At 43.3% G+C, this 23,024-nt stretch overlaps 1 protein-coding gene across 1 annotated transcript; it reads left to right on the forward strand.

Moving 5' to 3' along the window:
• Positions 1-1,890: 1,890 nt before the first annotated feature.
• Positions 1,891-22,802, forward strand: SF3A3 (splicing factor 3a subunit 3). Its single transcript, XM_046662841.1, has 17 exons — positions 1,891-2,084; positions 2,358-2,405; positions 3,703-3,755; positions 3,861-3,966; positions 6,196-6,268; positions 6,622-6,713; positions 7,864-7,946; positions 9,091-9,229; positions 9,716-9,784; positions 10,216-10,283; positions 10,442-10,549; positions 11,613-11,682; positions 13,535-13,699; positions 13,786-13,896; positions 15,328-15,418; positions 21,270-21,325; positions 22,493-22,802. The coding sequence occupies exons 1-17, from the start codon at positions 1,989-1,991 to the stop codon at positions 22,568-22,570; spliced, it is 1,506 nt and encodes a 501-aa protein (XP_046518797.1). The 5' UTR covers positions 1,891-1,988; the 3' UTR covers positions 22,571-22,802.
• The last annotated feature ends 222 nt before the right edge of the window (positions 22,803-23,024 follow it).

The following is a 23,024-nucleotide window of genomic DNA, read 5'->3' on the forward strand; positions in this document are numbered from 1 at the left end:
TTAAACATTTGGTGTCTTGTATTTGATGAAACAGGGTAGATCCCAAACCTAACCAAAAAAAAAAAAAGGTACACACACTCTCCATCTCTCTGATCCTGAATGGAGATTTCTCACTTTTTTTCCTTGGGGTGCCAGAAAAGCCTCTGGTGAGGAATTGTGCCTGGAATTCTCTCCCTGAGGTTGAGGTCTTGCTTAAATTTTTATACATAAACTACCCTCACAATTACCCCATGAGCAGGCAAGACAAGAGTCATTATCCCTATGTTATTTTTTTTTTAAAGATTTTTTTTTTATTTTTTCCTTTTTCTCCCCAAAGCCCCCCGGTACATAGTTGTATATTCTTTGTTGTGGGTCCTTCTAGTTGTGGCATGTGAGACGCTGCCTCAGCGTGGTCTGATGAGCAGTGCCATGTCCGCGCCCAGGATTCGAACCAACAAAACACTGGGCCGCCTGCAGCGGAGCGCGCGAACTTAACCACTCGGCCACGGGGCCAGCCCCATCCCTATGTTATTTTTAACATTAAAAAACAAAAAGCAATGTATACTTATTGTAGAAAACTTGGAGAATTCCAAAAAGAGAACAAAAGATAAATTACTAACAACTCCTTGATATATTATAGCGTCCTAGTTCTTTTGTAAGTATGCATGTGCATACGTGTATTTTCAAAGAAAAATTTCCCTCCCATAGCAGATCTTCCAGGCTATCTCCTCATAAACAATAACTGTTTATTGTTACTTGGCTATCTTTACAGAAATCTCTTAGTGCATCTATTTTTATACACACTTGTGCATCTAGCTTTTTTCACTTTGGCCATCTTGCCATATGACTTCATCCAGATTTTAACAGCTTTATTGAGGTATAAGTTACATACCATAAAATTCACCCATTTTGGGTGTACAATTCAATTAATTTTAGCAAATTGAATACAGTTGTGCAACTATTGTCACAATCCAATTTTAGAACATTTCTATCACCCACAAAAAGAGTTCTCATGCACATTTTCAGTTACTTCCATTCTTACCTCCAACCACGGGCAACCACTGATCTACTTTCTGTCTCCGTTTATTTTCCTTTCTGCACACTTCATCTGGACCTAGAGAAGATCATCTTTTGTGTATGGCTTCTTTCACTTAGCATGATGTTTTCATGGCTCATCCCTATCATAGCATTAATTTACTGCTGAGTAATATTCCATTGCTGAGTAAATTCCATTGTATGGATATACCATATTTTGCTTATCTATCCAGTGGATTTGGGGGTTGCGTCCTGTTTTTGTTGATTATGAATAACGGTGCTATGAACGTCTGAATATACGGACGTGTGTTTTCATTTCTCCATCTAGAAGTGGAAATATAGACTTGCTTCATTCTTTTTGTTTGTTTGTTTTACAGCTGTGACATTTCACTGCTTCAATGTTCCTTATTTTATTTAACCAGTCCCCTGCTGATAGACAATTAGGTTGTTTCTGCATGTGAATTTCTTAAAAAAAAAAAAAGAAACAAACAACAAAACCCGCTATCAGCCCCATCTTACTGACAAGGATGCCGAGATTCAGAGAAGGGAAAAACGTTGTCAGAGTTCACAATGAAAGTTAGGGGCTCAAGGTCCCGTCTCCCAACTCCTATCCGTGCGAATCTACTACTCCTTAGTCCCCAGTGTCCCTGCTGCTCGGCCAGCAAGCCCCAGCCAGGAAGCCGGCACTTCACCCCAGGTTCCTGGATTTCTGTACGCCCCCTAGAGGCACCTGCAAAGCGCTCGGCGTCGCCCCACCACACCCCCGGCCAGCAGGAGGCGCTGCTGCCAACTCGATAGCACAGACTGGCTCTCCTTTCGGTGCTCACTTTTCCTCGAGTCCCCGCAGCACTTCCGGTATCCGCGGAACTTTGGGGCCGCCAGACCCGCAGCGTGGGGACGCGGGCGCGCAAGGCGGCAGGAGTTGTTTCCGGCCGTGTCGGTGGTCTGAATTGAGGTTCGGCGGCGGAGGGAAGATGGAGACAATTTTGGAGCAGCAGCGGCGATATCACGAAGAGAAGGAACGGCTCATGGACGTTATGGCCAAAGAGATGCTCACTAAGAAGTCCACGGTGAGTGGGGCCTGGGAAGGGCGGCCTCCGAAGCTGGGCCCCATCCCCGGTTCGCACCCCCGGGAGCTGTCTTGGGCCCGCACACCCTCCCCGCGCCCCGCCCCCGGATCCCTCCCCCAGCTCCCGCCCTGGTCCCCTCCTCCCGGGACCCAGCACCCGGAGGCCTCTCGGCTTCGGCCGCTAGCTCTGAGCGGGCAGGCTCCGCCGTCGGGCGGCCTTTCCAACTCCAGAACTCCGGCTAACGGCGCCGTGTCACCGTTTGCCTCCCTTCAGCTCCGGGACCAGATCAATTCGGACCACCGCACACGGGCCATGCAGGATGTGAGTGCCCCGCTGCCCGCGTCTCTCTGCGTCGGGATGGGCTGGAAGAGAGGGGAGGCGTGGTGCGGGGTCTCCACGAGAGCCCCACGGTTCCAGAGGGAACCGGATTGGCCAGTCGCGGGTTGTCTGCCTGGAGATGTCCGCGCCGCTGCCAATCCTAAGGGTGCTTAACTGCCCTTCCTCGATTCTCTGAACGGGGAACTCTTACTCGTTCTTCGTTACTCGGACAGACGCCCCTGCATCCCATGGATGTGCCCAGAATGGTTATGAGAAGTCAGTGATCGAAGTACAGAAAGTACTATCCCTTCTCCCCGAAAGAGAATGCTGTATATTAGTGTTTTCTCCCAGAACGCTCATTTGAAGTGTTTCTCCCTTCCAAACTGCTTTTGCCTGGTGATGGTTCAATTTGTTACTTTTAGAAAACTAATCAAAATCAAAGTATTGATACTGCTGAAAGTTGAGTGATCAGTAAGTGGAGGTTCGTTTATGATGCTCTCTACTTGTACATGTTTGAGATCTGTTTAGAAAAGAATAAAAGACCTAATCAGTGTTTCTGATTTGCGGGAGATGATTAGTATTACAAGCCCCTAGTCCTTTATCTAAATTCCCAGATCCAAAATACTCTGAAGACAGAGATTTCTTTTGGTAATTACTTGGTGGCAAAAAAGTGAACATGAGAGGCTTTTGTGGTCTTTATGCTACTTAGTAAATAACGTGTAAGTTTCACTGCAGAACTATAAATATGTTTCACATTCCACTAGGGATATTATATAATATATAGTACCTTCATGAAATTAAAAATTCTGAAGTCTGAAATCTGGTTCCAGAAGTTTTGGAGAAGGGCCTATGTACCTATACTATCCTGAGTTTGAATCCAAAGGAAGCTGTGTGGTGTTTTATTTAGTCTCTGCACTCTGCAATCAAGCTTTTTGAAGTAGTGAAAATCATCTTGGACCACCCTTTTACCTTTGAAGGTCTCAGATGGGAACTACTGTTTGGCAAAGTTATGCCTCTTTTTTATGACTCTTCTAGAGAAAGTTAAGCATCAGTAACATGTAAACGTAGGCACTCACTGCTACCCCTCAAATCACATCACTTAGGTAATCTTCAAATTGACGTATTTTAGAAACTAAGCAGGAACCAGTGCTGTCTATTAAAGGTACTAGAAAGCACAGGAACTCTTCACACCACATTTCTCGAGGTTCCCCTGGGCTTTGAGTAGAGAGCCCTTGTCTGTTGCTTAGCTCTATGGTTGTACAGATTGCATCATTCTCATGGGTTTGTGTTTGCCTTTCAGAGGTATATGGAAGTCAGTGGGAACCTGAGGGATTTGTATGACGATAAGGATGGGTAAGTGACAGTCACAGCCAGTCCAGGAGTGAGTGCTTCTGAGGAGCCATGGTTAAAGGACTAACTTAGTGCTCTCTGTTCTTCGGATTTTTCTTGAAATCACAGGCTACGAAAGGAGGAGCTCAATGCCATTTCAGGACCCAATGAGTTTGCTGAATTCTATAATAGACTCAAGCAAATAAAGGAATTCCACCGGAAGCACCCAAATGAGGTATGGCCTCAGAAAGTATTTTCTCCAAACCTGCTCAAAGAGCATACTAAAGGACAGGTGTGAGGAAAATGGAGACATGCCACTGAGATGTCCCTTCAGAAAACAACCTGCCTGTTAGCTGCAGGGAGCATAGTTAGCTGACATCCTACAACTCCATTGCTTTCGGGATCCCCTCAGCTTTAAGCCAAAGCCATTCTCTTCCGGGGCCACCCCCAGCCAGTGACTGAGCGTGGTGCGGGTACTGTGGCCTGGCTACTTCTGCCCGATGTGAGGTTCTTCTACTGAGTAGTCCTTGCTCCAGAGCTCCCCATTGGATTGGTCGGGATTTTGTCCAGTCTGCATCATGATCCATGCTTGCTCTCCCTGCCCACTTGTGCTCTCTTCTTTTTACCTCTCACGGATATTACCCTCCAATAAACTGCTTGTGCTCCTGACTCTGTCCTAAAATCTGCTACCTGGAGGAGCCAACTAATGCAGAGAGGCTTTACTCACTTCCAGGGATCATTACACACCTTCAAGACTCAGCCCAGAGGCCAATTTTTTCATGAAATATCTTTCTTAGTCTACCCCCCACCACTTAATCTTTCCTTTCCTTATGATCTTATATTTTATGACAAGGAATGTTTGCACCACTGTATTATATTATAAAGAGCGGGGATTATGTCTCAATTATCTAGAACTCATTAAGCATCTTGCACAGCTGACCAAAGGAATTCTGTCTAGGGGCAGGGGGAGAATTAGGGAGGTTCTGTGATTACTCTGAGCTGTCATGACTGTGTAACTGGAAAGTTGTTTGTTCCCTTGATAGAATAAGGAAGGAAGAGGTGACCCATTTGCAGTGGGAAATGAATTTTTATATATGTAGATTTTCAGGTGATGTCCTATCTAGCTGGAAGTGTCCCACGAGCAGTGGAAGTTAGGTGATTGGGGCTCAGGCAAGAAGTAGAGACTTGTGATTTAGATTTGAGAATTGTCACGTGGACTTGGTGGTTGAAGCTATGAATCACAGTGTTCTGGGAGAGACACAGTGTGAAGGGAGACTGTCAGCTTCTCTGTGTGCCTTAGGCACGCTCACAATGAGGGACTTAACTGAAAAGGAGCCTGGGAAGCCTTCTACTATGGAAGTCAGAGGACAGCTCCAGGAAATGTCGTCTTACTGGGACTAAGCAAAAGGGACTTTCAGAAAGGACGTCCCTGCTATCACTGCTGATTGGTACCTGCCAGGCCTGCTGCTTCGTTGAAGTAGTGGGAATGGATATCTGGTCCCAGGTGAAAGTGGGTAATGGAAACAGTAACATGGAGTGTGGAGCGTGCATTTGAAAGACTGACAGAAAAAAGAAGAGACACAGGAGAATTGTAAGGAAGATAAGGAAGACGTACATACGTAAGGAGCAGATAGAGGAAGAGACTGAAAATGCCAGAAAGAGAGGCTATTTCTTGAAGTTAAGTAGGGGTAGATGAAGGTACTCGCGCACACCTACATGCCCCCTCGTTGGAGGGTAGAATATGAAGTCTTTTGTTAACCAAGAGAGAAGACCTGAGTACCATTCTGGTGTGTTAACCTTATTCCAGCCATGGTAGAAAGGTGATGAGGAATAAATGATTGAATAAATGACTGGAAAGACACCCAGGATATACTAAGTGAAAAAAAAGTCGGATGTGAGGAAAAATAATAATAACCTTGTACCCACTTGTATGTTCTTCTACAAATACATGTATTTAAGTACATAGAGCAGTGTTTTCCAAATTTTGCTGCACATTTGAATCACCTGGGGATCTTTGGAAACTATTAACTGCCCCTTTCTGATTTGATTGGTATCAGGTGCATCAGGATTTTTTTTTTTAACTCTCCCAGGTGATTCTAATGTGCAGCCAAGTTTGGGAATGGCTGGCGTAAGAAAAAGGTCTGTTAACAGTGGTTACCTCTTCACAAGAGAATTAATAAAATTTTTATTACTTTGATTTTGATTTTTATGACTTTGATTTTTCATTTTGTATTTTTGTGTTAGTAAAGTCTTTGCGCACATGTTTTACTTTAGCAGTTTTTAGTCAAACAATGCAAAAAAGGACAAAAAAAAAAGCAAGGTAATTGTCAAACAGCTGTAGGCTCCTAATAAAAAATCAAGGCCAAAGCAAGCATCAGAAGTCCAGCTTTGCGTAGAGCCCATTTCTGTGGTGCTACAACTTTTATGTTGAAAAATCCCCCTGAGCTTTTCTCTTTTCCGTCAGATCTGTGTGCCAATGTCAGTGGAATTTGAGGAGCTGCTCAAGGCTCGGGAGAATCCAAGTGAAGAGGCACAAAGTAAGTAGGGTTAACATTTCCATCCAGCATTAGCCCTCCCGATTTGCCCTCCGAGCCCTGGAAAACAGGCTCCAGAGAAATGTATAGCCAGGTTCTCTCACTGGGTTTCTGTTTGCTGGTTTCTGGGCTGGATTGGTCTCCTCAGTTGGCCTTGGACAAAATGTTTATTCTGTTCTAGCCTAGCTCAGATTCACTGACCTGGAAAACTGAGGTCTTTTCCCTTTGTGAGCATAGGGAGGACATTGGGGTGAAGGGCTGCGTCACGCAACAAGGAACTAGCAGGTCATTTGAAAAGCCAAGTCCAAGAAAGTGACCTTTAGTGTCTGAATCACTGATATCTCTGATTGCTTCAGATTTGGTGGAGTTTACAGATGAAGAGGGCTATGGTCGTTACCTCGATCTCCACGACTGTTACCTCAAATATATTAACCTGAAGGCCTCTGAGGTAAGGCTCAGGGGAGGGGAGAGTGGTTCTGTGCTAGTCCTGAGTCAGGACGCTGCATTGGGGCTACTAGACAGGAAGCAGTTAGAGTGTCTTCCCTGTGTTTTCTAACTTATATAAATATTAGAGAGGTGATTTGCTTTCTTGGAATGAAACTATTCAAAATGAACGGTTTCTACAGTGAGTACAATAAGCATATGATTTTATTAATAAACTTTATTAATACAATAAGCATTTTTTTCTTTTGTGAAAATAAAACCAAAAAAACCCTCACAAATACGTATCGAGCTCCTGTGTTAGGCACATATAGTACTAGGTACATGGAAGATACAAAAACATAATCTTTGGGGCCAGCCCGATGGTGTAGTGGTTAAGTTTGTGTGATCTGCTTTGATGGCCCAGAGTTCACAGGTTCAGATCCTGGGCATGAACCCACACACCAACTCATCAAGCCATGCTGTAGCAGCATCCCACATACAAAATAGAGGAAGATTGGCACAGATGTTAGCTCAGGGACAATCTTCCTCACCAAAAAAAACCCCATAATCTCTGCCAGCAAAGGGCTATCTTGTGTGTGTTTTAAAAGACATTAAAAAATAACTTAATCACAAGAGATGAGATCTAACATGACAGTCTCAGAAAGGTCGCAAGGAAGTATATGATTAAGGTCCCCTTAGAGTTGTGAGCAAATGTCCCTAAAGTTCAGTGACTACACTTTGCGCTCCGTAAGGGCAGATCCTGTTATCTGTCTTGTTCTCATCTGTCTCCATTTTCTTAGTCCAGAGATGCTCAATAATGACTGAATGAGTGAACAAAATAGCAGCTTCCGGAACCTTAATTTAGGATGTGGTGGGTGTCAGAGTCTTTAACCAAGTGTCTGGCATGTAGTAAGTGTTTGACAAATGTTTCTTTTAGTTTACGATTTATTAACTTGATCTTTATTTTGCAGTTAATTATGTCTAGTATTCTACTCAGTCCAGTGGAATTAACACCACAGTTAGTATAGGAATTGAGTGATGGAAAAGAAAAGAATAAGCTGGGCCTCATTATTTCATTAGGCGACACTCAATTTTGATCTCATTTATTGGGGATTATATTGTAACTTTGTGCAAACACCTAACTGAATCTCTTGTCATTTCTTTTCTCTTTGCAGAAGCTGGATTATATCACATACCTGTCCATCTTTGACCAGTTATTTGACATTCCTAAAGAAAGGAAGAATGCAGAGTACAAGAGGTAGGCATTACTAGCTTCTAGCCCTCTACTGGATTTAAGTAGAAGATTATTTAATGTGAAGGTTTGAGGGCAGAAATCTGAATTTTGTAGCCTGTAAGTCATACATGAATAACTTCCAGGATTATTGGAGGACAGGGGTTTTAAAACCTTTGTAATACTCTGGCTCTGAAACTGTGTGTGTCTGTGGGCCCATCTTTGGTCGTAAGCCCCTATTATTCTTTTTTTTTTGAGGAAGATTAGCCCTGAGCTAACTACTGCCAGTCCTCCTCTTTTTGCTGAGGAAGCCTGGCCCTGAGCTAACATCCGTGCCCATCTTCCTCTACTTTATATGTGGGACGCCTACCACAGCATGGCGTGCTAAGCGGTGCCATGTCCGCACCCGAGATCCCAACCAGCGAACCCCGGGCTGCCGAGAAGCAGAACCTGCGAACTTAACCGCTGTGCCACCGGGCCGGCCCCACCCCTATTATTCTTGATTTTGTCCCCTTGTAGAAGAAAATCTCCCATCCAGGGACCTCAGTGTCTTTGGAGTTTAATGGGAAGAAATTCGACTTTCTCAGATTGTGACTGAAGTGAGGCGCCTGGGTCTGATGGATAGAAGTTTTGTTTGTATTATTATGCCCCTGGTTAGTGATCTACACTCCCAGCTGCTGCTTTTTCTCAATTTTCTTTTTACCTGAAATCTTTTATGTATGAGTTAAAACTTTAGTATTTGGAATTGTATCATGAGGATGAAAGAAGATAGAAAAGGTCAGAATCAAGATGACATGTTAGGAAAAAAGTCAATTTAAGCTCATTTTAAAGAGTAGTATTACTACTTGTAAAAACTAATATCACGGGGCTGGCCCCGTGGCCAAGTGGTTAAGTTTGCGCACCCTGTTTCAGTGGCCCAGGGTTTCGCCAGTTTGGATCCTGGACGCGGACATGGCACCGCTCATTAGGCCATGCTGAGGCAGCGTCCCACATGCCGCAACTAGAAGGACCCACAACTAAAAAATACACAACTATGTCCTGGGGGGATCTGGGGAGAAAAGGCAGGAAAAAAGCCAAACTAATGTCACTAGAATTATATTTTATAGGGCATAACAATGTATGAAAAATAGAAATCCTCTTTGCTTTCTCTGTATTACTTGTTCCTCTGTAGATACCTGGAGATGCTGCTTGAGTACCTTCAGGATTACACAGATAGAGTGAAGCCCCTCCAAGATCAGAATGAACTTTTTGGGAAGATTCAGAATGAGTTTGAGAAGAAGTGGGAGAATGGTACCTTTCCTGGATGGCCGGTGAGCTTCAGTGGGGTGTGGGTGGAGGACGTGCCGGGGAGTTGAACTGACTGTTTTACTTTCATCATAACCTCTCTTTAGAGCATTAGATGCTGATCTCTTGGGACCAGTTGTGGCCATGAGGTTTTCTCTGCCAAGTATGCTAGGTTTTCTCTGTGTACTTTGGAGTGAGATTTGTCAAGGCCCACTTGCCGTTGGCGGGGCCCAGGATTTTCAGCAACCGTGTCATTACTGCTGTGTGGTCTGATAAAATTATGTGCTAGAAATCTCTAATATATACTTTCACTCCTGGGGATAAACTTGAGTTTTTCTGAACTCTCAGGGAGAGAATGGACCATCTGTGTTTTCACTCTACTCTTAGAATTTGATTCTTATTCATACATGTGTATAAGAAAGGGGCCAGCCAGCAGCTGGTAATTTAGATGGCTCCCTCGCCTTCATTCTGAGCCTAGATCTTAGTAAACATCATGTTGTTGTTCTTGCCAGAAAGAGACAAGCAGTGCCCTGACCCATGCTGGAGCCCATCTTGACCTCTCTGCATTCTCCTCCTGGGAGGTATGTTTCCTTTAACCGCTATACTGGTCTCACCTCTTGACACCTCAGAGGGACCACTCAAGCTTCTCTTTTTAATGCCATGGACTTAGGATAAGACGCCAATTCCTGCGACCAGGCATCTACAAAGAATGTGGAAAGATGAAAAAAAAAAACATCCAACTACTTTGAAAGCTGTGAAATAGTAGTTCTAACTATATTAAGCTATAGTGGAAGTAATGGAAACACTACCAGTATGGTTACGTATAAACTTGATCACAGAGACAATTTTTGGAGAGTTTGAGCTTACTGCTGGGAGGTTGGCTCTGGAATGTGTGGTCTTGCCACAGCTTCAGGGAACACTTACGCGCCAGCCTGCAAACACCTAAGTCTGAGGCTTGTTGATTCTCAGAACCTATTTATATAAAGTTGTAACTTGTCTCTCTTTTATATAGGAGTTGGCCTCCCTTGGTCTAGACAGATTGAAATCTGCTCTCCTGGCTTTAGGCCTGAAGTGTGGTGGGTAAGAGACTGGTTTTTCTACCAGAACCGTCCTGTTTGCTGTGTGTTTGCACCATCTTCTGATTGGCTCTGATTCCATTCTTGCTGTCATCCCACACTGTAGAAAGAAGCAAGCCTGTATGGTAATCTTGAAATCCTTTGCCCCTCTTGTCTCCTTAGGACCCTAGAAGAGCGAGCCCAGAGGCTATTTAGCACCAAAGGAAAGTCGCTGGAGTCACTTGACACCTCCTTGTTTGCCAAAAATCCCAAGTCAAAGGGCACCAAGCGGTGAGTGGTTGGGGTGGCACCTCTGCGTACAGTTTTGAAATTTTATTCCCGGGCAGGGTTTCACCGTGACAGATTTTAAAGCCTGTTTTGTCACCATTATTGATCCATAGAGATCCGTCTGCTCTTTTTCTCTGCTAATGGCAGAGCGTGCTCTCATTGTTGCTGTGAACCAAGGACAGTCTGTACTTGGGTGATTTAGAGTGGGCGCAGTCTCGAGTGTTGAAACTGCTTTTGTAGGTACCTTTTGTTACCTCAACAGGTTAGGGAGGCTAAGCAGGTTGAAAAAAATATTTTTCCAGGTTCGTTTTTGCTAATGACAGTTGAATCCATTCTTTTTTTGTATGTGTATGTGAGGAAGATTGGCACCAACCAACATCTGTTGCCAGTCTTCCTCTTGTCTGTCTGGTTTTCCTCCCAAAGCCCCAGCGCGCAGTTGTGTGTCCTAGTAGTGAGTCCTTGTAGCTCTTCTACGTGGGACGCCGCCACAGCACGGCTCAGTGAGCAGTGTGTGAGTCCACACCCAGGATCCGAACTGCTGAAGCCCGGGCCGCCAGAGCAGAGCATGCAGACTTAGCCACTAGACCACTGGGCCGGCCCCACTTGAATGGATTCTTGAGCTATTTGTTTGTACGGGGTACTTTTAATGTTTTCTCCTAATGCGCCTAACAACCCTGAAAAGTGGTTGTTATCCTGATTTTTTGTAGTTAAGGACTCAGAAAAGTTATGGGCTGTATTCATTATCTCACAGTTATTAAATAGCAGGGTCAGGATTTGGGCCCAAGCCTGCCTGTTCTGGAGCTCGTCTATACCACATTTCTCTTGTAGATTGTAACGATGGAAATTGAAGTATGTCTATATGCTTCCACGCATTACAAGAAATAACCTTGGTACTTCTGTCAGCAGGTCCTGAGCTGAGCAGAGCATGTACTTTCACAGGGTGATATTTCTCATGTGCTTGTGATTTTTAGTGCCCTCGTGGAGTAAATGTTCCCAGAAATAGGGAACATGGCATTGGGTAAAAGACCCCTTGAGTGATAAAAGACCCCTTGTTTCTTGTTCTCAGAGACACTGAGAGGAACAAAGACATTGCCTTCCTCGAAGCCCAGATCTATGAATATGTAGAGATTCTTGGGGTGAGTAACTGACTCTGCTCTGGCTGTAAATGCTACAAGGTGTGGGAGTCGGAGAAATATGATCTTAGAGGATTTTTTTTTTAGAATCAAAAGAGGAAGGGTAGGTGTTAAATGAGTTCAGCTTTTCAGGCTACTTGGCCCTTCAGTGAGGTCCTGCTCTGTTCTTAGGTGTCTGTTGTCAGGTGATATTCCCAAGGTTGCCCAACCCTAAGAGGCCAGGCAGAGAGAATAGACTCCCCTCTCAATACAGTATTCAGAATGGTGCAGGTTCTTTGCCTAGCTCTGGAATATACCCAGGAGGTGACCTGAGAAGTGGACACTCAAAGGGCAAGTAAGGGAAAGGCTACTCACAGTGGCTTTTCAGGATAACTTATTATGGAAAGGCGTTGCTCACATGTTCACAAAGTTGTGAGAACTTATTAGGGCTGGAATGTTAGTAGTACAAAGCTGGCTGTGCGCTGCTCCTTGAATATACTTTCAAGAAGGAGCTGAAGGATGGGTTGGGAGTGGCAAAAGGCCGAACCAGACCCAGATGCTTATCTCGGAGAAAGTAGGGGGAGGAGTAGGAGGAAAATAGTTCTCTTTCAGGGAAGAGAAGGTGGAAGAAAGGGCAGCGCTCACCTAAAGATGGTCCCTGTCCCTGGGAGTCCTACCATAGACCAGCCTTCCTAATCGTGTCTGCTTTGTGCAGTATGGATGTAATAGCTATAAAATTAAGAGTCACCTGTTGGCTCCTTCTATTACAACTGCTTTCAGTAAAAGGCTAGCCACATACTGGACGCTGGGGATGCTGGTATTCTTCACGGTGGGCTTGGGCTCTGCTGGTGTGGGCAGCAGTCTGAGTTGCCAGTCTTCCTAAGCTAACTGGAGGCTAATTTGTGCCCTAGACATACAGTGTACCTGGTTACTTTCTCCCTCCTTTGAGAGCATTTGGCTTTCCCTCCAGGAGGTGGCACCATTCTCCTTGGAATTCCAGCCAAAGTAGTTTCCAGAAGTTGCTCTCATTATTTGCTGATAGGATTTTTACCGTTATTTCACCATTTATTGGAATCTTTGGATGTTGTGGTGAATATGGCACAGCCTCTTGCCCTTGAAAAACCTACTTTGTGGTTGGAAGAGACAAATAGCTGTGGAATAATGTGATCTATGCCATAATACATTGAGATGGAGTTTCATAAGTAGAAAGAGGGAGAACGAATGTTCCAGGTAAAGGAAATGGCAAGCACAAAGGTAAAATATTATGAAAGGAAATGAGAAATTCAGTGTGTGTGGAATGTGCCTTGTGAGGGAGGGAGTTGAGTCAGAGAAAAATTGGGAGAGTTATGTTGGAATTTGGGATTTCGGCCTTTAAATAGTAAAAGCCAATAAAAGTCTTTTAAGCAGAGTGTACCATTAGATTGATTTTTTTAAGCAGATAAATCCAGGAACAAAATGGAAGCTGGCCTGGAATGAGGAGATACTCAGGGCGAGTGAGAAAGTTGTCATCTTGGTGAGGGCAATGACTGGGGGAAGGAGGAGAAAGCACTGTTTCAGAGACGACTGAGGCTGTCTCTGTTTTAGAGACAGAGGAGAGAAGACTTGGTTTTCTCTTGTTCTGTGATAGAGTGTGGCCTCAGATGAGTAATTTAGGCAAGTGACATAAAACCTGTGACTTTTTCCTTCAGCATCAGGGAGGGCCGGCTGATAAGGAACTCTAATATGAAGGCAGGAATTCCCTTTTGTTCTACAAGAAAGCAAGCCTTATCCTTGGAAGTGAGGGGTCAGCAAGGGTTATGGGAAAATGGGAAATTTCTCTTCTTGTTCTGCACTGCTTCTCTCTGACTTCCCTTTTTCATTTATGGACCTGACTTAGGAACAGCGACATCTCACTCACGAAAATGTGCAGCGCAAGCAGGCAAGGACAGGAGAAGAGCGAGAAGAGGAGGAGGAAGAGCAGATCAGTGAGAGTGAGAGTGAAGATGAAGAGAACGAGATCATCTACAACCCCAAGAACCTGCCGCTCGGCTGGGATGGCAAGGTCAGGCCCAGCGCGGCTGTCTTTCTCCCCATTCCCTGTTGCAAGCAGCTGCAGACGCTAGTCTAATGTTATCTGATTTCTTTTAGCCCATTCCCTACTGGTTGTATAAGCTTCATGGCCTGAATATCAACTACAACTGTGAGATTTGTGGAAACTACACCTACCGCGGTCCCAAGGCCTTCCAGCGGCACTTTGCTGTAAGGAGTTCAGAATCGTTTCTCCTGGAAACTGAAGTGTGAAACATGAGTCTTCTAGAAAAGAGGATGGGAGCAGCTTGAGAGGACTGGTAGTGTCCAGAGCTTAAGAGAATCAGAGAAGGAGTGGGTCTCAAGTCAAGCATATGGCATTGGGCTTTGGCACTAGCCTTGAGGCACACCGGAGACCGTGTCTGGAGGCATCCCGCCACGCTGCTGTTTGAGCCTCGTTTCCATTTTCTTCTTGCTTGTTCTTGTACTTCTCTCTTTTTGTCTTTCTGCCAGCATCTTAGACCAGTCCCTGGCTCCTTGGTCATTTCTTACCCCATTGCTAGTACACAGGACCAAAGAAGGGGCTGCCCACCTCATAAATGGCCTTTACCTCTTTGGAAAAAAGGAACTAAGGGGATAACATTCAGCAAGCTGTTCCTCGAGTCTAGGCATTATCTGGGTGGTGCTCCAGTAAGCAGATTTAGCCTTGTTTTATTTCTGCCTTTAATTCCTGGTACTTGGAAGGAAATTTTTTTTTAAAGATTGGCACCTGAGCTAACGGCTGTTGCCAATCTTTTTTTTTTTTCCTGCTTTTTCTCCCCAAATCCCCCCAGTACATAGTTGTATATTTCAGTCGTGGGTCCTACTAGTTGTGGCATGTGGGACGCTGCTTCAGCATGGCCTGATGAGCAGTGCCATGTCTGCGCCCAGGATCCGCACCAGTGAAACCCTGGGCCACCGAATCAGAGCGTGCAAACTTAACCGCTCGGCCACCGGGCCGGCCCCCTTGGAAAGAAATTTTACAGAATGGAAAAGACTTGTTAGCCCAAGGATGGAGAATTTATGTGAACTCCTCTCTCCTTCCCTCAGACATACATATTACTATCTGGTCCTGGCTCTTTTCTGCTGAGCCCCTGAGCGGTCTCTGAACCTTTCTCAACACCACCTCCAGTGAATTAGACTTGGCATCCAGGATAAAGCTCACGCCATTTGCCGTCCCTGAGCCAGAACTGTCATTGTGTCAGCATCTCTCTCTCACATCCTTGCCTATACCTGATGAACAGTGTTCTCCGTTACTTACAGAGATGACCGTGGCCTGCCATGAGTAACACTCAAGCTGGGGGTGGGTGGGGGTGTGTGGGAGGTGACTGGTTGGTTAGAGCTGTGGTGCTTTTCTGTGGTCCTGACAGAGGTTTTGTCTGGAGGACTCCTGATTAGAATCTGGGTTTTATAAACCAGCCCAGCGAGGCGAACAGCGCAGTGCTGCTTTAAAGTAACTGCCTCTTGTGGGTCACAGCCAGCTGTTTACAAACAGAAACCACAAAGGATTGCTGCCTTTCCGTGGAGTCTTTTGCAAAGGGTCAGATTAGGGTTGATGAGCAGAGTGGAGTTAGTGTTCTGTGTTCAGTTGCTCACATTGTCCTCCTGCTTCTCTCCTCCCAGGAATGGCGTCACGCTCATGGCATGAGGTGTTTGGGCATCCCAAACACGGCCCACTTTGCTAATGTGACACAGATTGAAGATGCTGTTTCCTGTAAGTAACCTTGCTTTATTCCCTTGGCCAGACCAAGTGACCACCCCTACAGCTCCCTGTCCCAGCACCCTGCTGCATCCAGGCCTAGAGCAGCGTTTGTGGAGATGTAAAAACTAGTACAGTCATATGGTCACTGTATTATTTAGGGGCGTGAGTCAGCAGTACTGATTGTTTCCCTCTTGAGAAGAGCCATGTGCTGAGTCAAACAGGGCTTTTCAGCGGGGTCTGTGAACTCCCCTGTGTGCAAGATTTTGAGTGAGTGGGTGTATGTGTATTTTCCCAAATTGATTTTAGTGTGTTGAGAACTGCACATATGAAGGAAAAATAGAAATGGTCTCAGTCAGCGTATTTCTGAGGTGCCAGGGCGGATACACAGAAACACGGCTGCAGAATATCTCTTGGGGAGAGAGCGCAGTGGGTGCCTGCCGGGAGTGTGCTGACAGCGCCAGGGGCCTCAGTCAGGCTTCCTCTGTGCCTGGCGCCGGTCGCTTTTTCTGCCTTGAGCATCTTCCTTGAAGGCTTTCTATTTCCTTTCTGGTTTATCTCTTCTCTGTCATGTTTTCACTTTGAACCGGTTAGACTGAGAGGAAAGGAATTTTACTGCTTCATTTGAAATTTCAGGCACTCCATCTCAGGTGTGCCCGTCACACCACTCAGCTGCTGGATCAGCTGACTCCTTTGGCTCCCAACTCTAAAGAGCTCCCTGACCCTGACTTAGCCCGGGGCTTCTGGGACTCTTTCAGTGAGGGTTTTGTGTGCCATCAGCTTTGGCGACTCCTTCTTGCTTTCTTGTCTTTTTTTATTCATTTATAAGTCAGGATCATACAATTTTTGCAATCAGAACTCTGTCATAATCAGATTATCCAACTAGCTTCTTTACCTTTCATTTTTGCCCTTTACTTTGTTTGGAGGAAATTAAAATAGTAACAAAATTTCATAGAATCATACTGCTGCATTTTGAATGCAGTCTCATCTTTAGATGTGTTTTCTAGCTGTATACCACTACTAAATAGATCACAGTTCGTTTTTTGTGTATTTTTTTGTGTATTTTCTTATGTCCTGCAGTTTGTCTGAGTTGATTTATTACTACCTTGAGATTGATCTATTTACATCATTTTTAGGCTTAGAATCATGCCAACTGCAAAAACAAAGGTAGTGTTTTTATTAATTTTGTTCCATGTGCTTGCTTTTCTTCGTGGACAGTTATCCTAGGTGTTACCCCCAAGTCTTACGTTAAATAGAAGCAGGTGCTAGATCATCCTCGCCTGGATGCTGCTTCTAAAAGGAACGATGCTTGTGCATCTACACTCATTTTAAGATTGGCTAGTGATTTCATTATCACGTTCCAAAAAAGAAAGATGACAACGTTCTTAGCAGTTTTTCTTTTATTAGGCATTGGCTAAAACAGTGTTCCTGGATTATTTTGCGCTGGGTGGCAGATATTCTTTTAATGCAATTATTTATCCTGTTAGGATTTTGTTTAGAAGTTGTGTATATATGTTCATAAAGATGTGCTGCTTGTTTTCCTTTGAGACACTTGTCAAATTTAGGGATCAAAACCATATTTATGACATAAAATGCATGGGATTACATGCTACATTCTCTTTTGTCATTTGAAACTGTTTATATTTCAATAGAGATTACTTCTTCATGTAAAGGGACCACTCTGAGAAGATTCTTTAGTTGATAACCCATATAATTCCCTGATGTATTATGACAAAATAGGAAACTAAGTGCTTTATTTCTATTCTGTTTTATTATTTCCTTTTTCCTATTAATATTTTCTGTGATCTTGTTTCTTTATTCCTTAAGTCTTTTAGTCAAGAACTTTCTTCTCTTTATCCTTTCTAATACAGGCATTTAGAACTAGATGTGATTCTGTTAGGAACCATTGGGAAGATCCGTTGCTGACATGTTATATTTAAAGCTTTATTTATTAAAGCTGTTATCTCTGAATTTTTAAAAATAATTCAGAAATTATTTAAAAGAGTACTTTTAATTCTAATTGATTGAACATCTTTTAACTCCATTTTATTTATTCCTATTTTTCTTGGCCCATGCAACAGGATGCAGAATTTCTTCCTTTAGAACATTTCTGTCTTTGTGTCCAAGTGTATAGTCAGCGATTTGTTAAAGATTTCTGCACACCTGAAAAGAAGTGCTTGTCTCCACCTGGAGGCTGTTCAATCTTAGAGTGTTCAGGTCCTTAATTTCATACTTAGATCTATTCATTTTGAATTCTAATAGGGACATGTTGACATTTCCAGTTATAATTAAATTTTGTCTCTTGCATTTCTGTCAGTTTTGTATGTATTTCGTGTTGTTTAAACCACATAAAGTCAATATTTTCGTGTAACCTTATTGATCACTCCCATTTTCCTTTTGAAATTCCTTATATAACTTATTTGTTCTATTGTGATAGACTTGACTATTTCCTCAATTATCAGAATTTTGGAGGGCTGGCCGAGTGGTGTAGCAGTTAAGTTTGTATGCTCTGCTTTAGCAGCCCAGGGTTTGCAGGTTCAAATCCTGGATGCAGACCTACACACTGCTCAGCAAGCCATGCTGTGGCAGCATCCCACATACAAAAGAGAGGAAGATTGGCATAGATCTTAGCTCAACAGCAGTCTTCCTCAAGCAAACGAGAAAGATTGGCAAGAGAGGTTAGCTCCGGGCCAATCTTCCTCACCCGAAAAAAAAAAAAAAGGGCAGCAATTGTGGGCTTTTACCCCAGTCGTCAATACTCATCATTGTATATGGGTATTAAGCCTTTTACACTCAGTGTATTAACAGATCTATTTGTATTTAACTTCTTTGCTAGAAAGGTTATCTTGTTTTTTGTTAGATTCTCATTTACATGGATTATATAGTAGACTTGAATCTCTTCCTTTTATTTGGGTATTTTTGTAATATTTCTAACTTTAACATTTCAACTAATAGTTTATTTCTTCTAAGTTCTATTATTATTAATATATATTATTGGGTTGAATTATTTACAGGAGATAAATATTGATGGTCTGAAACACTGTAAACTTGATACTTGTTTCCTACTCTCATAATATGAGTAGCCATACAGAGACTTTTAGATAATTTTTATTTTTTTCTAGAATATTGTTGGCAGGTTCATGATTCTATTATCCTTATTATTTTCAGAATTTATCTCCTTACTCAGATGTCTAGTTTAATCAGTTTCTTTCATATGCCTGTTTTTATTATCGTACTTGTTTGATTTATTGTATCATTTCCATCCATCACGACTTCCCTTGATATTTTTAGGTTCTCTACATAACATTTATAGTTTTACTTCCATCTCAATATCACTTTCTTTTTTCATTTTTTTTCTCCACCCTCAATAGACCATTCGTAGGTTTACTACAAATTTATCATCACATCCCCCGCCCCTTGTTTTTTCCAGGCATTATTCCTCCTTTTAAGTATCTTAGATTAACTCTGGCTTCCGTTCAGACTTTCAGGAACAGGTAGATATTCATAGTGACTCCTATAGGATGCTGACAGCTTTGTCTGATGTATCTCCGTGATTACAGTAAACATCGATTAATTGTTGAATTGAAGTTAATTATACTGTTCTGTACAGTTTCTGCAGTTTTTCTTCATTTCCTGTTGGTATAATTCCTTTTTATTAAACCTATATTGTGCTTCTTTTTTTTTTTTTTTAAAACATCCAAAGTAGACACCCTGGGGGATTTTTATTTATAAGAAGGGAGACTATTAAAACTAGCTCCATGCTCTCCATCCTCTTTGCAAGAACATGCGTACCCAGCCTTTCTTCTTTCTGTACATGTGCCTTCTCCACTTCCTTGCGTCTTCTCTCTTAACCTTAGCTCACCACCAAGGCAGCTGTAGCCCTTGCTCTGTAAACCCTGTTCGGTTTTCAGAGCCTGCCGCCATCCAGCTCATTCAGTCTCTCCATGTCCCAGTTTCTAATCCCTGGGACAGACAGTAGGTAGGCGCGGCTGGGTCAGGCCCCACCTGCGGTCCAGTCAGCTGTCTCTCCAGTAGCTGGTGGCAAATGTACTTACTTGTTAGATCACACTGCTCCCTCCAGAACTCATGGGGAAGACATGTTCCCTAATAAGGGAGGGGTAGGGAAGTGACCGTGGGCACAGCCGGTGCGCTGGGTTCACTGAGCTTGGTTTGAGTCATTCTGCTGAAGTTTTTCTTCAGTCCTGTCATTTAAGTTACAGTAGAATTTTTTTTTTTTAATGAAGGCTCTCACTTTTCAATTTATTATGTTAATTATTCCATTGTTCCAGACTTAAGATTTTTTTTTAAAAAAGTTGAACAAAAGACAGCTAAGAAAGAGCCCTGTGGAATTGCCACCAGAGATCTCCATTTAGATGGTTGGTCACAATTGACTAATAGTAGGTATAAATCTGCCTAACTGGTGAAGTTCAGATATCACCATCTGGTTTATAATAATAGCATAAGAGATTTAAATGTTTTAATAAACTCTAGGGACATTGCCTATGAAAACAGTTGCTTTGCTAAAATTCTGATGTCCTGTGTCTCTGGCTTTTTCTCGGGTCAGCTATCCCATGAAAAACAGAAAATTCAGTTAGTTTGCTTCACGTATTCTTAGTGAACTCACACTGGCACCCAGAGGTGATCCCATGCTTTTCTAACTGTCTTCAGATCCCTCTGAACAGTGACTCCTCCCTTACTGCTCCACAATCTCCTACATCCGTTTTTGTCTTTAAGAAAATCATAACAGCATTTCAGATCTCCAGTATTTTAGTACCACTGTGGGTTGGGTTCCTGAATGGCTCGGACAAAGAATATGACAAGGCCCTGCCCTGGCATATAGTAGTACAGGATAAAGTCTCCATTCCTTCGTGATGTGCATATAATCTGGGCCTGAAGGCTTCAGTTAATTTCAAACAATCAGCAAGGAGGAAAAGATGATTAGTTGAGCATCTTTACGCCAGGCACAGAGCTAAGCACTTTTTGATATATTGTCTCATTCACTATTTCCTCCCCATCTTAGGTTTCAACTTTCTTTATAGGATACTTCTTCTAGTCTTGTCAAGTTTGGAGATTGTTCTGCTTGATAGGAAACATGGACACATATAGGAATCAAGTGGTTCTGCCTTCTCACCGTCTATTAATATTTTGTCATCTCTCTCTCAGCAGACCTGTCTTGTCTGCGCCATGTCACACTTTGTTCTGAGAGTGTACCTTCCTGACACCATTCTTAGAGATTTAAATCATGCTTTCCCTGATTCTATATCTGTCCTGTCTTGTGTACGTGTCTGATCACTCCCTCTGAAGATGTGGTATCTGTAAATGTCTTCCCCTATTCATCTTCATTGGGATAATTTGTTACTGCACTGTCAGGATTCTTGTTTTAATGTCTCCAGTGTTTGTTGAGCCATCTTACCTTTAGACTCTTTGGCCGTGATATTTCATCCTTTTTTTTTTTTCTCTGAAGTTTTTGAAATATGTGCACTAGACTTTAAATAAATATATTTTATAACGTCTAGTGTTTTCTTTCTCTTCTATAATGAACTTTAAGGTAATAAGGTCACTGTCTCCCATAATTCCCATAGGTCATACCACATTAATTTCTTTTTTGAAGAGTGTCAGTTCTTTCTTCTAAGAGTTCTTTGATTATATTTGATCCAACTTTTATAGCAATGCAAAGATTATGATAAATTTTGCAGTGGAAGGGGTTTTGTCTACAGGTGGTCCAGAACTAAAATTCCAGTTTGGGGCAGGCACAAGTCTCAAGGGCAGGGTCATCCGGGGGATCCTAATGAGGGCTGTGATGTAACACCGTGTACCCAGTAGATACTCGGGCAGTCCTGATTCCTGCTCATTTCTCCTCCCGCAGTGTGGGCTAAGCTGAAACTGCAGAAGGCTTCAGAACGATGGCAACCTGACACTGAGGTGGGTGCTGGCGTAGCGTCGGGAATAGTGCCAGTGACAGAGCTCCCTCACCGTGTAGAAGGGACATGAAAGATGGTTCCTGGTTCACTGTACAGTCATGCACCACATAGTGACATTTCAGTCAACAATGGACCACATGTGTGACGGTGGTCCCATAAGATTAGTACACACGGGCTAGGTGTGTAGTAAGCTATACCATCTAGGTTTCTTTGGGTACACTCTGTGATGTTCACATAACGGCAGAGTTGCCTAATGACATATTTCTCAGAATGTATCCCCGTCGTTAAGTGATGCGTGACTATAGCAGCGAGTATAATGTGACAATATCTATAAAGTGGCTCTTGACTGGCTCTTGATGTAAGCCTAACTTATTTATGATATTAAATGTGTTAGAGGTTGAATCTGTGTCTTAAGACAGGTTGTATTCTTCCATTGAAATTTTTAAGTGGTAAACAGGAGTACCCAGTGTCTCGTCCTGCCGTGAGGACTCATAAGCTAGGAAGTTGAGAGTCCGTATTGTATGTTAGATCTCCTTTGAGAAGAGCATCTAAGGAGAGATGATCCTCTCGTGGAATGGGGAGGCATCCTTGTTGGTCTTGAGATAGTCATCCCAAATAGCAGATTTCAGGGATGAGGAATGACATGTATGTGAAGTTTATAGTAGCAACTCCCAGTCCTTTGGGTCAGTGGTTGTCAGTATTTCTTTTTTAGCAGCAAGGTCCTTTTCAACCTGTATTGTGGAACTCTAATATATAAAACAAAATAAAGCAGAATTGCTCTGGAAAAGGGGAAGCTCAGCCCTTTTGGCCTCCCTTTCAACCCTACAGTGGCCTCTTGGGCAGAAACCTAGGATTCTTGGGAACCGTTTGAAAACTGTTGTCTTAGGTCAGCCTTTCTCAACCAGGGTTCCTCATCTTAAACACAGAGCGTGATTTGACTGAACTGTTTTCTCAGATATCCCAAGCATGGGTCATAAGCTACCATTCTAGATGCCTAGCAGAGAAGTGAGTTGACTACACACAGCAGATGCCTTAGGGCAATAGGGCTTCATGCTCTTGCAGAACCCCAGTTGAGAAAGGTTGTCTTAGACGAATGCCATGGAATCAAGCCAGAGTTCCAGACTTCCTCCCAGGAGGCATAGCTAACAGTGTGCCCCTTCCCTTTTAGGAAGAATATGAAGACTCCAGTGGGAATGTTGTGAATAAGAAGACGTACGAGGATCTGAAAAGACAAGGACTGCTGTAGTGGTCAGGGATGTAGCTCAGCTTTCGGGCTTGCCCAGCCTTCCCTAAGATCTGCTTTTTCTATTTCTCCCAACCAAATGCTCCTAAAGACTCTTTGCTACTTAGTCTTCTGGTCTAGCATGCATCTTGTAGAGACAAGGCATGCTGGCAGATTGCAGGGTCGACATGTGTTTTATCTTTGTTTTATATTAAAAAAGATTCTGTCGGAAAATAAAACCAGCCCTTGTTCTGAATGTCTTGTTCTGAAGCCCAGGATTATGGACTCACTCAATCCTTTAGTTCTTAACATCTCCCTACCTCTTTCTCGTCAACCTCAGTAGCAACTAAGGTTCAATGAGCACCTGTTATGTTACACATATTATGTTAGGTAAATCTGACCGAACACCTTTCCCCACCCCCATTTGCTGCCATTTCCTCAAATGAGCATCACCCCAGGATAAGCCCTGCCCTTAGTT

The sequence above is a fragment of the Equus quagga genome, chromosome 5 (genome assembly GCF_021613505.1).
Source record: "Equus quagga isolate Etosha38 chromosome 5, UCLA_HA_Equagga_1.0, whole genome shotgun sequence".
Classification (NCBI taxonomy): domain Eukaryota; kingdom Metazoa; phylum Chordata; class Mammalia; order Perissodactyla; family Equidae; genus Equus; species Equus quagga.

Bases quoted from the DNA above. Each gene is read 5' to 3' on its own strand.
- SF3A3 (XM_046662841.1), top strand. From the start codon at position 1,989: ATGGAGACAATTTTGGAGCAGCAGCGGCGATATCACGAAGAGAAGGAA. The intron at 3,756-3,860 runs GTAAGTGACAGT...TTGAAATCACAG, and splicing joins TTGTATGACGATAAGGATGG to GCTACGAAAGGAGGAGCTCA. The intron at 9,230-9,715 runs GTGAGCTTCAGT...TGTTCTTGCCAG, and splicing joins GTACCTTTCCTGGATGGCCG to AAAGAGACAAGCAGTGCCCT.